General features: G+C 36.6%; 1 protein-coding gene across 1 annotated transcript; it reads left to right on the forward strand.

Moving 5' to 3' along the window:
• The first annotated feature begins 167 nt into the window (after nt 1–167).
• Nucleotides 168–17,330, forward strand: as3mt (arsenite methyltransferase). The gene is made up of 11 exons (XM_065254715.1): nt 168–283; nt 497–533; nt 9,619–9,746; nt 10,076–10,226; nt 10,752–10,888; nt 11,002–11,071; nt 12,803–12,884; nt 13,018–13,149; nt 14,383–14,525; nt 15,267–15,398; nt 16,853–17,330. Exons 1-11 carry the CDS (start codon nt 258–260, stop codon nt 16,955–16,957), a joined length of 1,143 nt encoding a protein of 380 aa, XP_065110787.1. The 5' UTR covers nt 168–257; the 3' UTR covers nt 16,958–17,330.
• Nucleotides 17,331–17,983: the final 653 nt, after the last annotated feature.

Consider the following 17,983-nt stretch of genomic DNA (forward strand, 5'->3'; position numbering starts at 1 on the left):
TATGTCAGGTACATTAAAATCAATAACTAAGATAATCTCGCAAATCAAAGAGCATTGCCGCCTCTTATCTTTCTATCACGTAGACGTCGTAGCTGAATCATCATGACAAGCGTCCTCCTGTATGTCCTCCGCGCACTATGCGCGCACTGTAGCAGTAGCATCTCGCTCGCTGATTGGTTGAAGTTAACGCACTTCAAACCAACAGTGCTCCTCGTTGACTCGTTGTTGAGACACTCAGCCAGCCACAACGAATAATCATGGCAGACACATCAACATCAGCCAGGTTAGTTTCGTTTAAACTTAATTTTGTTCCTCATTTAAATATTGTAGAGTCTATCCTATCCTTTTAACTGTCATTAAAACGGTCAAATTAGCTGAGTTTTACTAACGATAAAGTAGATTGTGTATATTTGGTAACAGTCATTGTAATATAGTTCAACATTGTTATAAAACAAACTATAAACCATTCTAAGTACAATTGTATGTGTTTTTGCAGTAACGAAGCTTGCACAAGTGTCTATAATGTCGTTAAGGTATGTTTCCCTCACTTTTTATGTCAAGAACATTGTTGCAGAGGATCACAATGTGCTTATTTTACATTCAAAATATCAATGGATCAAATCAAAAGGAATAATAAAAAATTAATTTAACAACAACATGGGGATATTTTACAATAACTCAATAAAAGAAAATGTTTAAAAACATCGCTTTGCTTTTTTATTTAAGACTTTTAATAGTTTAAAAATAATTCCTTGATTCTGTTCGAAATAGAATGCGATACTAGCCGTTTCTCAATGTCAAGGGCTGCGTTTACACTTGGCATTAACATGCGACCTGTATCCGGATGTTGTCCACATACACATTGAAAAGACAAGTGTAAACGCGTCTGTGATCGGAATGTTATCCGATCTGTGTGTCCTGATGCAGAGGTAGTCGAGGACGCTTTGTGATCGGATCTCAGTGTAATGTAAACGCAATCCAGCCATCGTATCTGCATTTACAGGTCAACGTCACAAAAAACCCCGCCCACTATCATCTCCTCTCACTGACAACTGTCAAAAATAAAGGACGTTAGGTCATGGAGCGCAGGTGAGAGACGCATAAATTCATATTTGTGGAGCAATGAAAGCTACGCTTAAAAGTATCTTAATAAATCGATATTCAAAAGCATTTTAACACTGCTGACTGTATTTAAGTTATTCAGGCATATGTTATATGTTCCTATTCATAGAGAGATTTAATATTTAATAGCAGAATTCAGGATCGTTATAATGTTTGAGTTTCCATGGCGACATATCAACGTGAATGTTGCGCTTATTTCTGGTCAATCGGCTGTTTCTGTCTCATTTAACACATTTTAAGTTACTTTAAAACACGTACAAACCATAATAACATTAGCCAAATACATTTATTCAGTGTTGGTTTTATGCAAGGTTACTTATATGTGTTTGTAAATTACATTACTTCTTACGCACTATGAACAGGAAATTTAGGAAATTGTTAGCTCTTTTAATTAAATCATATTAAAATTACCAGGAAACATAACTAACAACAGTTTATGGTTAAAATATAAATATACATATAAGTTTAGGCAGAGGCAAAAGCCCGTTATTAGGGCAGAATAAAACAGTGGAGTCTGTCATGTTTCACACGGATTTTGTTGTTGATTTAAAGCATGCGGGTGAAAGTCAAGTTCAGGTAAAGTTAAACAGGACATTCATCCGCGGTGCGGACGCTATAAGGCTTTTAAAGATAAGGCTTTTAAAGCTAAAAAATATAACGCTTAAAATGTGGACATCACGGTTGTTGGGGTTGCTAGTTATTCTCTGCTGTTCAGTAGCACTGTACAATACGGGATTGCGGTTAGCGCGAAAACCCTAAATCATGTGGCTAAAGACCAACCCATTCTATGTACCAATTTTGATTGACAGCTATCCACCCAGCGCGCGTCTCCACGCACGGGATCCGATCACACATCCAGATACAGAAGCCACATTTATGTGACAAATGTAAACGCGCCGTGTCCTGATATACGGATGATCGGATCTGCGTGAACGGATCGCCGAGATCGCATGTTAATGCAAAATGTAAAGATACTTCCTTGGCAGCAGGGCAGGACTTACCAGGGTGGAGGCCCCTGGGCTTGAATAAATTTTGGGCCCTACACTCTCAGAACAAAAGGTACAAAAGCTGTCACTAGGATGGTACCCTTTAAATGGGTCCTAATATTTACTATTTAGGTACAGATATATACATTTGTTCCCATTACATTCACTCTTTAGGTACAAAGGTGTACTATTTGAAAGGGTACCACCCCAGTGACAGCTTGTGTAAATTATCTTCTGAGAGTGCACACATACAGTAAACAACCTAAAATAAAAATATCATAGAACTACATTTTAGGGAAGTTTCCCCACAGGGTTTAGATTAATCCAGCACTAGGCCTATTGCTATAGGTTATTATTAGGACATTCAAGTAGTTTTTACAAACAAACCTTACAAAAAACATTACTGGTGTGCGTCTTGAGACAATGTTAAGATATATCAGTGCAAGATGTGTTTAAATTAAGACAGATCAAACATGCATTTTAGTCTGGGACTAGGATAAGACCTGACTAGGAAACTGCCCCTATATCTCTAAAGCAGAACATAAGCCCAGTCTAAAATTAAATCATGTATTTTTAGGGATGTCACACATTCAAATTAATCATGCACATTAAAAAATACCCCATAACAACATTTAAAATCATTGTGTAAGACTTAGCTTAAGAAAATAATAATAGTCTTGATAAACATTCACCTTATTACACACCATATAATGTTTTAAACATAATCAACAAGTGTATTTTTTTGCAAATAGCGTACAAGGGGTGCAGTGTTTAAGAATGAAAAAGTAAAGATTTTAGGATGTTATTTAATAATTATGACAAGACCATCATGTAATATTAGACACCAAAAACCAAAGTGGAGAAGATGATCATTAATTAATTTTGCGTCTGATATGAACGTAATACATTAATACTTTGAACGTAGATATAAAAATGAACACTTTTCAGAAGTTTAAACTGTGATTCTGTTAAGCACAAGCAAACATGCTGAAAGAGAAACTACAGGAAAGTTAGGCTAGCTAGTGGATTATATCAAAAACCATCAGGACATCAACATGGCCATAATTTAGTGAATCCTCACCTCCAGATGAAGTAATAAACTGGACTGATGATTTAAAATGTTGATATAATCATGTGCGTTGTTAACTCTCCGGATTTTGTTATGTTTCGTAGCTCTGCTTCACTCATTTATTTCTCCACAGAAACTGTTTGTCGCGTGAACTGCAGACTGCGAACAGATTGGATTTCATTTGGCGCTACGCAGATCGTTTGGTGATGTCAAAGTACCGCGAGAGCGATTAGAAAGCAGACTTCTCTGTGTGATTTCTCGAATCGCTCTCGCGGTACTCTGATGTCATTCTTTTTGCTGTTGTTGAACCACATGAATACACCCGTCTGCTGTCACTTTTGCGCCGTGATAATTTGATTTCATATAATGATCGGATCGCGCAGTGCCGCATGAAGTCAAATGCACCAAATACCAAATAGCCGAGTGTATATGAGGTTAAACCCGCCAAAGTAGCAAGTGGAGCATGCGAATGGTGAGTGATTCAGATGTCAATTTCTGAATGAAAGTGTCAAAGGTTTGTCACACACTGTTAAGTATCCTCACGCTTTTTTAAATGGGTATACGGAAATCCTTGACCATTACTAGTGGATATACTGCGTATACCGGCGTATCACGTAAGATTACAAACAAACAAGAAAAAAACTGAGTTACAAGACCATAGCCTACTCTAGTAATCTTTTTCATACTGAGCGCTTCATTTTCGCGTTGCTCTTTCTCATTATCTGTAAAGCTTATTCATGACTCGCATTTCGCGTATTCGCTATTGTACTAGCATCTATGGGTTTCAAAAGCAGTAAACTCAGCGCGTCATATTCAGCACCAAGATGACTGACATATATATATATATATATTAACGAATTAAATGCAGCACAAAACAATTCTGCATTCTGAACTTATTGGTTAATAGGCTGTAAAATAAAAAATGAAAACGACTGAACAAATCAAACGAACGCAAGCAAGCACGGAGGCCCCTATTGGCCGAGGCCCCTGGGCTCAAGCCCACTCAAGCCCAATGGTAAGTCCGGCCATGCTTGGCAGGACTAGTCCTTAAAAGTCACTTCCTTCAGAGGCTAGGCGAGGCTCCTTTTAAGCATTCGGAGAACACGTTAAAGGGGTCATATGATGAAAATGTTAGCATTGCCACTTTGTAGGTTTGAGCAAAAATGTGTCGTTTTGGGTGTGTTTTTTAAAATGCAAATGAGCGGATGAAGTGCAAACACTGATCACAATGATGGTGGTTTGTTGTAATTGAAACTCTATTGTGCTGTCAAGTCCAAAAATGTGTCGTTTTGGGTGTGTTTTTTAAAATGCAAATGAGCGGATAAAGTGCAAACACTGATCACAATGATGGTGGTTTGTTGTAATTCAAACTCAATTGTGCTGTCAAGTCCTTCTTTTCTCTCTCTTTCTCTCTGCACTAAACGGCAGTGCAGTGGTTGGAGAGTTCAGATTAAGGAGGCGGTATTATTCTAATAAGATATCCTTATGACATCATAATGAAAGCCAAATTTCAATGACCTATTTTTGCTCACACCTACAAAGTGGCAATGCTAACATTTTCATCATATGACCCCTTTAAATGGAACAGGCTAGCAAGTGCACGTCATTACGTCATTGCGTGATTGAAAGGTGTGCTTTCGGTGCTGCGCGCATAGGATTGTGGGTGATTTCAGCGCGTGAAGAGCGCGAAGGATACAAATTTGCATCCTTTCCTGTATATGGGATATTTTTCAAACGAAGGACTCAGTCCTTGGCTGAAATTTCGAGGATCCTCGACATTGGAACAGTCCTTCGACGGACGTCGATGACGTAGCATCCTCGAAATTCTAGCTTCCGAGGATCCTTCCTTGACATTGAGAAACGGCTATAGACTTTTACAGCCCACGTGATCAAATAGCATGCGCGCGCATTTTGGCAACAGAGCAATTACTCATCAAAACGTTTTCCCAGCATCAAAATATCTGGTTGTTGCCTTTGGTTGCACTAATATAATATACTAATATACGTATATATGTATCTGTCAAATTTAGTTTTGGCCATCTGCTAACGTCTTCTATACACTCCACTATAGTACACGGATCTGGTAGCTGTGTTGAAAAAGTTGATAAAGTTAACTTTTTAAAATAACTTTCTCTGTCTGTGATCCTTTACTGCTGATTCTTGCCGTACTTCCGTTGCCAATATGCCCACGCATACATTGCCACATCATCATTGTATACAAACAGTAAAAGGGTCTGTTTAAAGTTTAAATGTCAAGTATTCCACATCAATCCATAAAGACCGAGTAAATATACATTGATAAAATAAATGTTTTATGGATTCTACTTTTAACTAGCAAAAAAGTACAATTAACCTCCATATCTCTTAAGAATTTGGAAACTACTTGTTTCACTAGATCAGGGTTCACCAAATGGCGGACCCCGGTCCGAATCCGGACCGCAAGATGCGTCGATCCGGACCGCAAATCCTTTTGACGCAATGAAATAAATAAAAAGCAAATACTTTTTAACGTTATTATAAAATCCTTTTTATATCAGGCACTTAAAGGCAGCTCAGTAGCGCTATTTGGGTCCTACACCGACCCAGGTTTGAGCATAGATATGTATATAAAGGCTAGATGGCTCGTCCGCGCTGATGACCAATTGAGTTGAACGTCCGCATTTTGGCGGCCATCTTAGGACAGGGCGCTCGCTCACTCGTAGCATTGAGTTTTAATGATGCAGGTACTTTTAAATGACCATAACTTGCTTAATTTTTTACCGATTTTCAAACGGATTGGTTTGTTATAAACGTCAAAGATGTACCTATGACACTGAATACGTATACTAAAAATAAATAAAAAATTCATGAAACATGTTAAAGCATCCATAATTATAGCCACGTTAATAACGTTTGTAAAAAACCAAACCGTTTGTAAATCCGTCAAGAATTCAGCAAGTTACGAGCATTTTAGTTGGCGTATGTCACTCACCTTCCGTCCACAGCAGCAGGGAGCAGCACTATGGCAGCACTGACCTAAGATGGCCGCCAAGTGACGACACAGCTGACTCCGCCTTGAGCCATCTAGCCTTTATATACATATCTATGGGTTTGAGTGCTGCGCGGCGACACGAACAATCACAGACAGATGTGCAGTGAAGAGAGCAGAGAGTGAAAAACAATGGCATTCTCATAAATTAGGAAAGTTGGTGCTGAAAACTTCTTTTTTGAGGTGGGTGGAAAAATACGCATTTATTCTTTCTCATTTGCTCGGAGTCTGTTGCGGTTGTCAAAAGTGGTAACATTAAACGCTATTACGAAACTAAGCATTGACACTTTGAAGAAACTTACCCTCAGCAGTACGAGGGAAGGGTGCGAAAAATAAATGAACTAAAAGCCCAGTATGAACTAAAAGCCCAGATGGGGAAATAGTGCATGGATGCTGTGTGAAACATTTTTAGATGGAAAAGAAAGACATGAAGTGAGGAAAATAATATTTAAAATGTTATCTGGAAAGGACAAAGCAATTTCTCCCAATAAAGTTCTCAGTCAGATTAATGTATGCAAGTTAACATAAATGTAATGTGATTTTTTTTAAAACTAGGAAGATTATGCTTCCATCTTTAAGCTAAATTCAGTTTAACCTCATTTATTTCATTTGAGTTTATTTACATTTTTATAGACTTAAAGGAACAGTACAAATTAAGAGAGAAAATCCAAATGAATTAAGAGAGATTATTCAGAATACATGATAACATAACATTACATTTTGTTCAATAAAAGCAAATATTAACACTAATTTCTTTAGTCTGGTGAAAGCCGTCAATTTATGTTTTTACGTGCAGTACATAATTGTCCGGACCTTGGCTTGGAGGAGGGTTCATTTCTGGACCTCAAGCTATTTTAATTGAAGACCCCTGCACTAGATAAATTAAATGGACCAATTTAATTCTTTAACCTTATTGGTGAGACAGTATTTGATAAACTCTAAACGTCTTTTCATACAATCTGACTATATAAGGAGTTCCAGCAGTGGCGGCTCGTGACTGCTCATCCGAGGGGCGCTAATTCAAAATAAGTGTTCAGGGTGTCGTGTGTGTGGTTCCTTTTTTCAAAATATGTGTTCTGCACATCGAGAGATCCTGTGTGCATCACGTGTTTTGTCAAAATTAGTGCCTGCTGCACACGCTTCAAAACCGTGTATTATAAAAGAGACGCTCACGTTCACGAAATACACGCAAGACAATCCCTTAACAGTAAACTCTGATTATGCATGAGATTATGCGAGTATCTGGCAAACGCGGGCGTCTCTTTTATCATAAACCCTTTAGACGCATCTGAAGCAGGCATATTTTGACAAAACATGTGATGAAACAAACATAAACCAATTTAATTAATTCAGTATTGTTTTTTGTTATATGCAAAATATCGCTTCTTACGCACTCCAATTGTTGTATATTTTTTGTTTACTGGCAGTTAAGAAAGTTTGTACTAAATGGATATTCAGCTTTGGTGCGCAGATTATAGTCAAAATAAATGTTTTGTTGAGATTTACTACTGTTTGTACCATATATTATGGGAACCTCTAAATGAACTTATTATGCCGGTCTTTCTGGAGTTTAAAATAAACATAAACCAGCCAATCAAAACGGCACACTCGTGTCACACGTAATACGACTACCATTAGCTTTAGTGGCTCACTGTAAGTTTTACACATAGAATAGAATAGAATAGAGCTTTATTGTCATTATATAAAAAATACAATGAAATTTGTTTAGAAGCTCTCCGAAACAGCAGAAACATCAAAAACAACAAATACAAGATCCACGTAATATAGATAGCTACAAAATACTATCATCATCTGCAGTGGAATTAAATAGTGAAAATAACAGTGCAAAAAACACATATATGGTCAAGTATCAGTACGTATAGAAGCAACGTTTGGGTCATTTTGAGTCTACCACAACTATGTGTGTGTATGGGAAAAGGGTGTGATACATGCTACCGCTCTGGGAAAGAAACTATTTCTCATTCTGTTTGTGCGAGTTATTATTGCTCTGTATCTTTTTCCTGATGGAAGTGGTTCAAACAGTCTATGACCTGGGTGAGTTGAATCCTTAATGATGTTCCTGGCCCTTTTAAACAAATGGCTAGCATAAACCATGTCCAGATTGGGAAGCTGGATCCCCACGATCCTTTGTGCGGTCTTGACTATCCGAGCCAGATCTCTTCGATTCTGTGTAGTGCAGCTGGTATACCACACTGTCACACAGTGGCAAAGAATGCTTTCTATTGTACTCTTGTAGAAATTTTCCAAAAGCTGAGAAGGTATTTTAGCTTTTTTAAGCTTCCTCAGGAAGAAAAGCCTCTGTTGAGCTTTTTTTATTACATACCGTGTGTTAACAGTCCATGTTAGATCATTTGTGATATACAGGCCCAGGAATTTGATGTTTGTAACTTGTCCAACCTCTGTTCCATTTATATAAAGAGGTGAGGGGGTTGTTTTCCTGGTTTTTCTGTAGTCTGTGATAATTTCCTTTGTTTTGGTGGTGTTCAAAACCAGGTCATTATCAAAGCACCACTCGACTAGATGTTGAACCTCTTCTCTATAGTGCTTCTCGTCATTTCCAGAAATCAACCCCACTATAGTGGTGTCATCAGCAAACTTCACTATAGTGTTAGAGGAGTGGATGGGTGTACAGTCATGTGTAAACAGAGTGAAAAGGGCTGGGCTAAGAACATAAGAAGAGCTTAAAGATGGTGAAGCCCACATTTACATAAAAAATAAGATGCTCTGCAAAAATAATTAATAGCCATGATAGTGTCGTGGAATTTTAGCCGCATCAAAAAATACTCACTAAGAGCAAAAGTCACGGATCACACAGACACACTGTTAACAGAATTTTCTTTGTCTGAATTTAATAATTCTGCAGAATAGGCTCTCACCCCCGTGGTGCTAGAAGTTTAAAAACCTAAGAGCCCCGTTTACAAGGTTGAGCACATATTTATAGTAAGATACTGAAAAAACACAGTCATCCCATCTCCGCCCATGATCCAAAGATTTCATCTTAGTTCCAGCGTCACTTAGAAAAATAAACCTTCAATTTATCAATGACTAAGAAACATATCAGTTGAAGCACATCTGGTCAAATAGAAGAAATTATTTTGTTCTCTGTGAAACTCTACCATTTACTGAGTTTTTCCACTTGTTCATCATTTGTTAATTATCTCATTCACTAGCCCCCCCCCCCTTTATCTTATCTGGTAGGACTTTGCATAATGTTCTAGTCTTTGGACATTTTACTACTGAACAGATGGAAAGAACAGAAATCTTTCACTAGAACAGAAGAACAGGATTTTCCATTTAACAATTATAAGTTCATAGACTATAATTAAAATAAAAATAAAAAAATCTTCCACTACACTAGTCTGCCTAATTAACTAATTTACTCATTAACACAGGAGTATTACGGAAAAACGGTGAAGCATTCGTCTGATCTGCAAAGCAATGCCTGTTTTCCTTCCACCAAGCGTGTCCCTGAGCACATAAGAAAAGTGCTAGATGAGATCCATCCAGATGTTATAGCAAGGTAAGGTTCAGACTTGTGTTGTTGCAAACTGATTTTGGTTGAAACACATTATTATGGCACTCTGTTATGCTGAGATAATATATTTTTACATAATAAATCAGAAAAACAAATTATAGAAACATCTACAAATAAATTTTTTTTGATCTTGTCTTATATCATTTGGTTAAATATGACAATGATACTTTATTGAAATGATTCTTCTGAAATCTTGTGACATTAAATTAACAAAAATATATTTTGGTTAAATAAAGTAAAAATCTGCTTTTATCCCCAACTGTCTTAAATGCTTTGGCCTCCTTGTGGTAGAGTATGTGTAATCCTACTTACAGGTTCTACGGTTGTGGTCTGGTGGTCCCTGAATGTTTGGAGGGCTGCAGTGTGCTTGATCTTGGTTGCGGGACTGGTCGAGACTGCTACATGCTTAGCCAGATTGTAGGAGAAAAGGGACACGTAACAGGCATTGACATGACAGAAAACCAAGTAATTTTTTTTACTGTAGTTTTATTTAAATTTCTTTGTTTCAGTTTTTTCTTGTATAGAACACAGAATGGATTATTAATGATAAAGATTAAAGTTCAAAAATATTTTACATATGGACATTTGATTTAACTGGAACATTATTTTATGATTTTATAATGTAAATATTTGTTTTTCACCAATTTCTTGATGGGTGATCAAAATATGGAACATCAAAAACCTAAAAGTCCAGGCAGGGGCTTGTAACCCTAGAGTTGCCGGTTCAATTATCATGGCCAGCAGGTAATGAAAGACTGTGGTGCCCTTGAGCAAGGCCAAGATAAGCCCAATTGCTCTCCAGGCACTGAAGGAATAGCTGCCCACTGCCGCTGGTGTGTGTGTCTGTGTGTTCATGACTTGCAGTGCAGTTTGTGTTTACTACTTATGAATGTTATTATGATGAGAATGTTATAAATGCAGAGGTCACATTTCAATTATGCATTGCATACTTGACAAACATGTCAAACTTTCACTTTCTTTGTTTTGCAGCTTGAAGTGGCCCAGAAGTACATTGACTATCACATGCAAAAATTTGGTTATAAAAAACCAAATGTGAATTTTGTTCAGGGTTACATTGAGGCCTTGGCAGAAGCTGGTCTGAAGGAGAAATCTTATGATATTATAATGTAAGCATTTTACTTATGTCAAAATGTCAGTCATTTAGTTTCTGTCAAATTTACTGTTAAATTTCCAAACGTAAACGGTGAACGAACAATCTATTTATTCTTCTTATTGACAGATCAAACTGTGTGGTGAACCTGTCACCAGATAAGGCCAGTGTCCTGAGGGAGGCTTACCGTGTTTTAAAGGTACTTCTGTTTTGTACTCACACATTTAATGCTGTAATGATAGTAATAGTCATGCTAGAAGTGTATGCATTACTAGTGTACCTATTATTTGAAATGTTACTCTATATCTTTTTAACCAGTTTGTTTAATAAAATCTTAAAATGTGAGCGGATGCACAAATAATGGAGAATTATATTTGGTACCAATTTTTAAAACGAATGAGAGCAGAAGCAAGACTGAGAAGAGATGAGTCTCTAATGAGTATCAGTTACACTTTTAATCATGCTTTTCCATTGCATAGTACCCTCACTTCACCTCACTTCGGCTTGGTTAGCTTTTCCATCAAGTTTAGTAACACTTCGAAGTGGGAGGGATTATAGCCGTGTCGTTATATTTTCGCTGCCTACTGCTGTGACATCATACAAGTGAGAGCGTTGTTGTACATTTCCATACATTAATTTATTTCTCAGTCCATTACTAAATTAAAATTGACCACCACAAATAGATTTTTGCACATTGCATTTATCACTACCTCTGTCACAAAATAAAAAAAAATGAAATCTTAATGAAACTAACTAAAACTAAGCCGAAATGAATAGCACATTTAAAAATAATCATAAAATAAAAACTAACATAAAAAACCCAAACTAAATTCTTGCCTGTTATATCGTTTGGAGGTGGTGTCATTGACAAAAAAAGCAGGAGGCAGAGTTAGAGGTGAATGAGCTGAAGATGCTGATTTTTTTATTTTATTTTTTGCTGGGAGTTGCGAGGATGGACAGGATCAATGCATGTGGGACAGTTTTAAGAAATAGTAATAGATGTAAAACAAGATTAGTTGGGCATGTACTAAGGAGATATGAAGGGTATGTTGGGAGGTGAGCAGGGTCCGAAATTAACTTTTTGGCTCACCTGCCACAGGGACTGGTAGATGAAAAAATCCACCAGCCAAGCATATTTTTTACCGGCCAGAATAATAAACAGCCTTTTTTGTTACATGTACATTAATTTCATTTGCTGTATTCATGGTCACAAATGTTCTCAAGTTTCATCGTTTTTTTCCCGATGACAAATTAGTGGTTTCTGTTTTTATCTTAAGCATACTAGTGACACACCCAACAACTCATCACGACAGCGCCAGAATCATATTGTAGCCAGCCTCTTGAAACTTTATTATTTCCATCCCTCCATTTCTCACAAACCTTTCTTGTTTTATTTAACTCATCCCCCTTTTCGTCTGTGAGTTTTCGTTTCAAAGGTTGGCTCACTCCCGGTAAATGTCGCCACATATCAGCTAATATGAAGCAGATAGCTGCAGACCGCAAGTTACCTGCAGTACTAGCTAGCAACAGACTGTCTCTAGTGCGAGACTTGGAGAGTAGAGACTTTCTGTGCTAGCTTACCTCGTCCCCAGATTAGTTACTGGCAAACACATTATATTGCATTAATATTTTGGTATGAAAATCACCCACCAGTGTGGCGGGTAGCCTTTTGAATTTAGTCATCAAACGGAAAATCTACCCGCATTTGGCGGCTGGCGGGTGTAATTTCGGAACCTGGAGGTGAGTATTAAAGATGGAGCTATCAGGCAGGAGGAGAAGAGGAAGACCAAAAAGGAGAATCATGGATGGAGTGTTGAAGGACATGTGGGTGTTTGGAGGATGCAGTAGACAGAGCAAAATGGAGACAGATGATCCGCTGTTTTGACTTTTTGCCGGGAGAAACTTTCATGTTCATGTTTTTGCTGTTTAGGATGGAGGGGAATTGTTCTTCAGTGATGTTTATAGTGATACTAGAATCCCAGAAGACCTAAAAACCAACAAAGTATTATGGGGTAAGGATGGACATATGAACCAATTTTCCATCTCTTTTGCAAATTTCCAATGCAGTCATCACTTTAGTTGTGTTATTTGTAAGTCACAAAACACAATGACATTGATGTAGGCTTATTTGAACACATTCATTAGGTGAGTGTCTCAGTGGAGCCCTTTTTTGGGAAGACCTGATGCGACTGGCTGAAGAAGTTGGGTTTTGCAAACCACGACTTGTTACTGCCAACAAAATAACCATTGGCAATAAGGAACTTGAGAAGCTTCTTGGTAAGTTTCATATGTTTGTTTTGAATGTGCCACCTTGCAATACACAAGGTAAGCAGTAATTGACTCCAAACATTTCACTTTATTGTGTAACCGCATCGGTGATTGCTGTAAAGAATTTCTATGGTTGAATCTGTTTTGGCCCCATTTATAACTATAGTATATACTCTATAGTATAAGAGGGGATTCATCAGTTGTCATGGTAATCGTGTGTTGTGAAAACAAATGATCAACGTCATTGGCTAAAACATGCACATCTTTTATCTTAAGAAATGATCTCAAGAAATTCTTCAGGTTTACCATTAAAGCACTTTTTTTGTACAACTACATCCTCACATAGCCTGTTAGTAATCTAGCTGAATATAGCTGAAGATAAAAATTAAATAGTTAACAATAATATTTATGATAACACAACACAGTTCCAATTGTTATAGTCCCCCTGTGGTAAACATAAAGTTTTTATTGTTGTTTATATGTATGTGTGGCGTTTTAAATATGCTTTTAGATAAACCATGTGCAAGTTCTTCATTCAGCACCATTGCTGAGTATTTCAATCGATGTAATTAAAAATATCATACATTTTCTAAGACAGCAATGTGACTGTAATGTAATAAAATAAATGCTTTAACATTGTAATATTATGCAAAATACATGCTTCCACGCTCGCTGCACGCTCATCATAAGTACACGCATGCACAGACATCCTCCGGAGCCTCATTTCATTAACTAAAATGAACTTACCATGCAACATAACCTGCTCCGGAGCAGGTTATCTCACTTGCTATGGTTACTTACATAACCTGAAAGTTACCTTCGTTTTTGGAACCGAAAGCACAGGTTATCCGCTTCCTTACTCCTAAACTTACCTGGATAAGTCACATAACCTGCTTTCTGGAATACACCCCAGTAGTTTGAACCATAGATATGTATGGATATCTCTCAGACTTGGTTCTGCTGCTTCAGCTCTACCTCTGCGACGCTTACACGTAAAATGCATTAAAGACAGATGTAAGAAATCTTGCTAATTTATAAGGGATCAAATACTTATTTTATTCATTAAAATGCAAATTAATTTATAATTAATTTTATTTTATAACATAGTTGGTTTAAAGAATTCCATAGTTAAGTTATGTCCAAATACACTGATGAAGTTAATTATTAGTTTATCATTATCAATTGTTACATTTATTTTAAAAGTTATTTAAATGAACTTACTTTATCAAATGTACATTTTAGGTGACTGCAAATTTGTGTCAGCCACATATCGACTCTTCAAGTTACCAAAATGTTCAAAGAAGGATCCCTGTCTGGCCATGTACAATGGAAATATTACGGGTGTGGAAGAATGCTTTGAATTTGATGTCCAATATACCTTCAAGGTATACAATTTTTACCAGCACATGATCTGACAGAATCACATTTACAATGCATACTTTTCCATTCTTTAAATCATTTATAATGATTATTGTTAGCATAATTGTAAATACTTCATATATTGCTCAGTTTTATTTTGTCCTTAGGTCTTGTGGCGTAAATGAATGTCAGTTTTATGCAAATGTAATAAATGCTAAAATAGTCATGCATGCCATTTTTATGTTAAATGTTTGAAGTATATGCATTTAAATCAAGGGTGTCGAATCCTTGTCCTGGAGGGCCACTGTCCTGCAGAGTTTAGCTCCAACCCTAATCATTCATGTCAGAAATAACTTGTCTCATATAGTAGATCTATGCTGCACTGACTGCTGAATCGTATGTCACTTCACCATATTAGACAAAGTAAATAAGCTTTGTTTTTTCTGAAAGTTTCTTTTTCAATTTCAATAATTGAAAATGAAAAATTTTCTGTCAATAAATACTTAACTGGAGACCACAAAGATTATAAAACATTGTAATTTGTTGAAAAAAGTAATAATTTTTGTAATTCAGATATATCAAATTCAGCGGACTTCTTCATGTATTCAGTTTGAGGACTTTATGTAGGCTATATGGTCATGGTTAAATATAGCCAGGAGTGTTTGGAGCGAAATCTGTAGGACAGTGACCTTCCAGGGGCAGGACTGGACACTTGTGCTTTACAGTGTGCACAAGCATAATGAGGAAACCTTTGGGACTTTCTTCAGGCAAATACAGTAATGGAAGTGGATGGTGATGTTGCAAGTATTCTGAGCAACTCCAGATTTTTGGAAGAATTCACATTGCAACCACACGGGGGGAACGTCTCTGCCTCTAAAGGCTGCAATGCCAAACCCAAGGTAAGTGATTCATTTATTGTAACTGATTGGTGACTGTTTAATTGCACACTCATTATGTGATTATAAAACAATTTGGGCAATTTTGTGATTAAACTTCACCTCATGTGAATGGAATATTTCAATAAAAAATGTGATTAAGCTCGTAATTGTAGCAAGGCTAATCATAGTAAAATATGGCATATGCTGATTTTTATTGCTATAAACAGGCACGTAAACACTTCTCCATCTCTTCCACTGTAACCAAAGTGTGCATGTGACAGACATGAATGATGTGTCACAAGCCTGCAGTGATGCACAGATTCCTAAAAATAACACTGGAAAGTTTTTTTCCTTAACTTGGTCAACACAACTTGCTGCGAGCAGCCAGTGATCCTTTATCCAGAGATGGATGGCGCAAAGGCAGCATAGACATTGCAGCTCCATTGCCATCATATTTCTATGTTCATCACAGCACTGAGTAATCATCAAATACATCAATAAAAGGGGTTTTACATTTGAACTAGATTTATGAAAACAGCGACCAGTACATACAGTATTTATGTGCATAATTTGTGCTGTGCATTAGGGTGTGTAAATCACCCACCTATGGGGGGGGGGGGTAGAACAAAACTTTGAACAGCATTTTAGCTATATTGCTCTTACTGATAGACAGACTTGAGTTATTAAAAGCACACTTCTTTAATTTACATATAGTAGGCATGGTAAGGGGTGTGTAGAGAAACTGTGACATGGAATGTCCATTGGAGTTTTAAAAAGCTGGATAACAAAAATTCAAACTGGAGAGTTAGCTTTAAAGGATTAAACTTGCAGTGTGAAAGAAAAAACCTTGTAGTTGTACATTTGTAAATAAGTGCAGTTTGATTTTTCATGAAAGTACTGTATACGATGTTTCTAAGATTGGCCACTATTTGCTGTAGGTACACAGATACAGCAGCCTCAGACACACAAGATCACCTATTTACAAATATGACTTGGCCACAAGTCTGCCATTCCAACTTAAGAATGCCATTTTATCAGTGCTTTTGGTAGTTTAGTCCAAGAAAACACAAGAAAGAATTGGGAATATATTTACAATCACACTTAACACAATCATAAGCAACCATTTTAATTCATAGGCAACCCATTTAAAAGTATTTGTGCATTTATAGATAGATTTTCCATCTGCCATTTACTGGGTTTATTAAGATTTTAAAAACATTTTCAGGTACACTAAAGGAAGCCATTTACATAATATCCATACATTTCTATGCTGTGGACATTTGTCTGTAAAGATGTTAAGATTTGCATCCACCCCTAGCAATTTTGCGCTGTGTTCTGGAGCTTCTGTTGAAAAAATGTGGATCTATCTAATTTGGTCCCTGGATGGAATAAACTTATACATACTAAAGAATATTTGTTCATAAATTATAAAATGCAACCAGCTCTAGTATAAATATGCTGTTCTCTTTCCTCAGACGGTGTCTAATAATCCCTTTGAGCTGGTCAAGCAGCTGGGAAGTGCGGGTATAAATCCATCCACTGGAGGTTGCTGTGCAGGCCAGGAAACATGCTGCAAGTGACTGCAATAGTTTTAAATTGAAAGAAAGTATTAATTTTGTTTTAAAGCTTTTTTGACACTAAAAATTAATATTTGTTATTGTTAATTGCAAAAAAATATTGCTTGATTGTAAATAAAAATATTACCATTAAATTCAAGATCACATGAATATAATGTAATATTATATCAGTGTAATATACATGTAAATATTATGCAATTATAGTATATTTACAGAATAAAATTTTATCATGGATTGTAAAAGTACAGAAATCAGTAATTATTCAGTGTTTTCTGTAGAATTGAATTATACATTCGCAGCATTTAAAAGGTTAATTGTGTTCATACACTAAAATCATTTACCTCGTTTTGCAAAAAAAATGCTCATTTATAAATTATTTGACATTCATTTTTGTCACCTGCACAAGATATTTCATGTACAGTGTGTATTAGTACAGTTAACGATATGCAAAAGGTACATACCCCAAAGTAAATGATGCCATAAGTTATTGTTTTCTATGTAAATCTCATTTCTTGGACTACAACAAACACCTGAATTGACTCCCAAAAGTCACTCATCATTTGCATAAAGTTAAACTTTTCTATACTTTGGCACATCGCTAGACACGCCCCATCCGGTCACCTAGGGTCACTGTCGCTCGTGTGCCAGACGTCGCCAAGCTTCCATAGAAATGAATGAGATCATGTCGCTCTGCTACTGCTAGTCGCTGATGGTCTGACTGAGGCGTTATACTTATTTATCATACTTAATGCATTTTTAGACTCAATGTGCTTGCTGTTGTACTGTTCTTGGAAACGCCAGGGGTTGACTTCAGTAATCGGATCCAGACCCAACACCAATTAGATTATAGAAGTTGTCATTCACTGGAACAACCCTGGTACTTGTAACATCAGAGCTAAATAAAAGAGAATAAAACAAAAATCTCTTAAATTATTAAATTTTATTAATTATTTTACTCAACAAACAATACAGAAATCTTGAGGTTTAGATTATATTTTATTCCTCATCCAGTGTTATTCAATACAAATA

The sequence above is a fragment of the Paramisgurnus dabryanus genome, chromosome 4, assembly GCF_030506205.2.
Source record: "Paramisgurnus dabryanus chromosome 4, PD_genome_1.1, whole genome shotgun sequence".
NCBI classification, from domain to species: Eukaryota; Metazoa; Chordata; class Actinopteri; order Cypriniformes; family Cobitidae; genus Paramisgurnus; species Paramisgurnus dabryanus.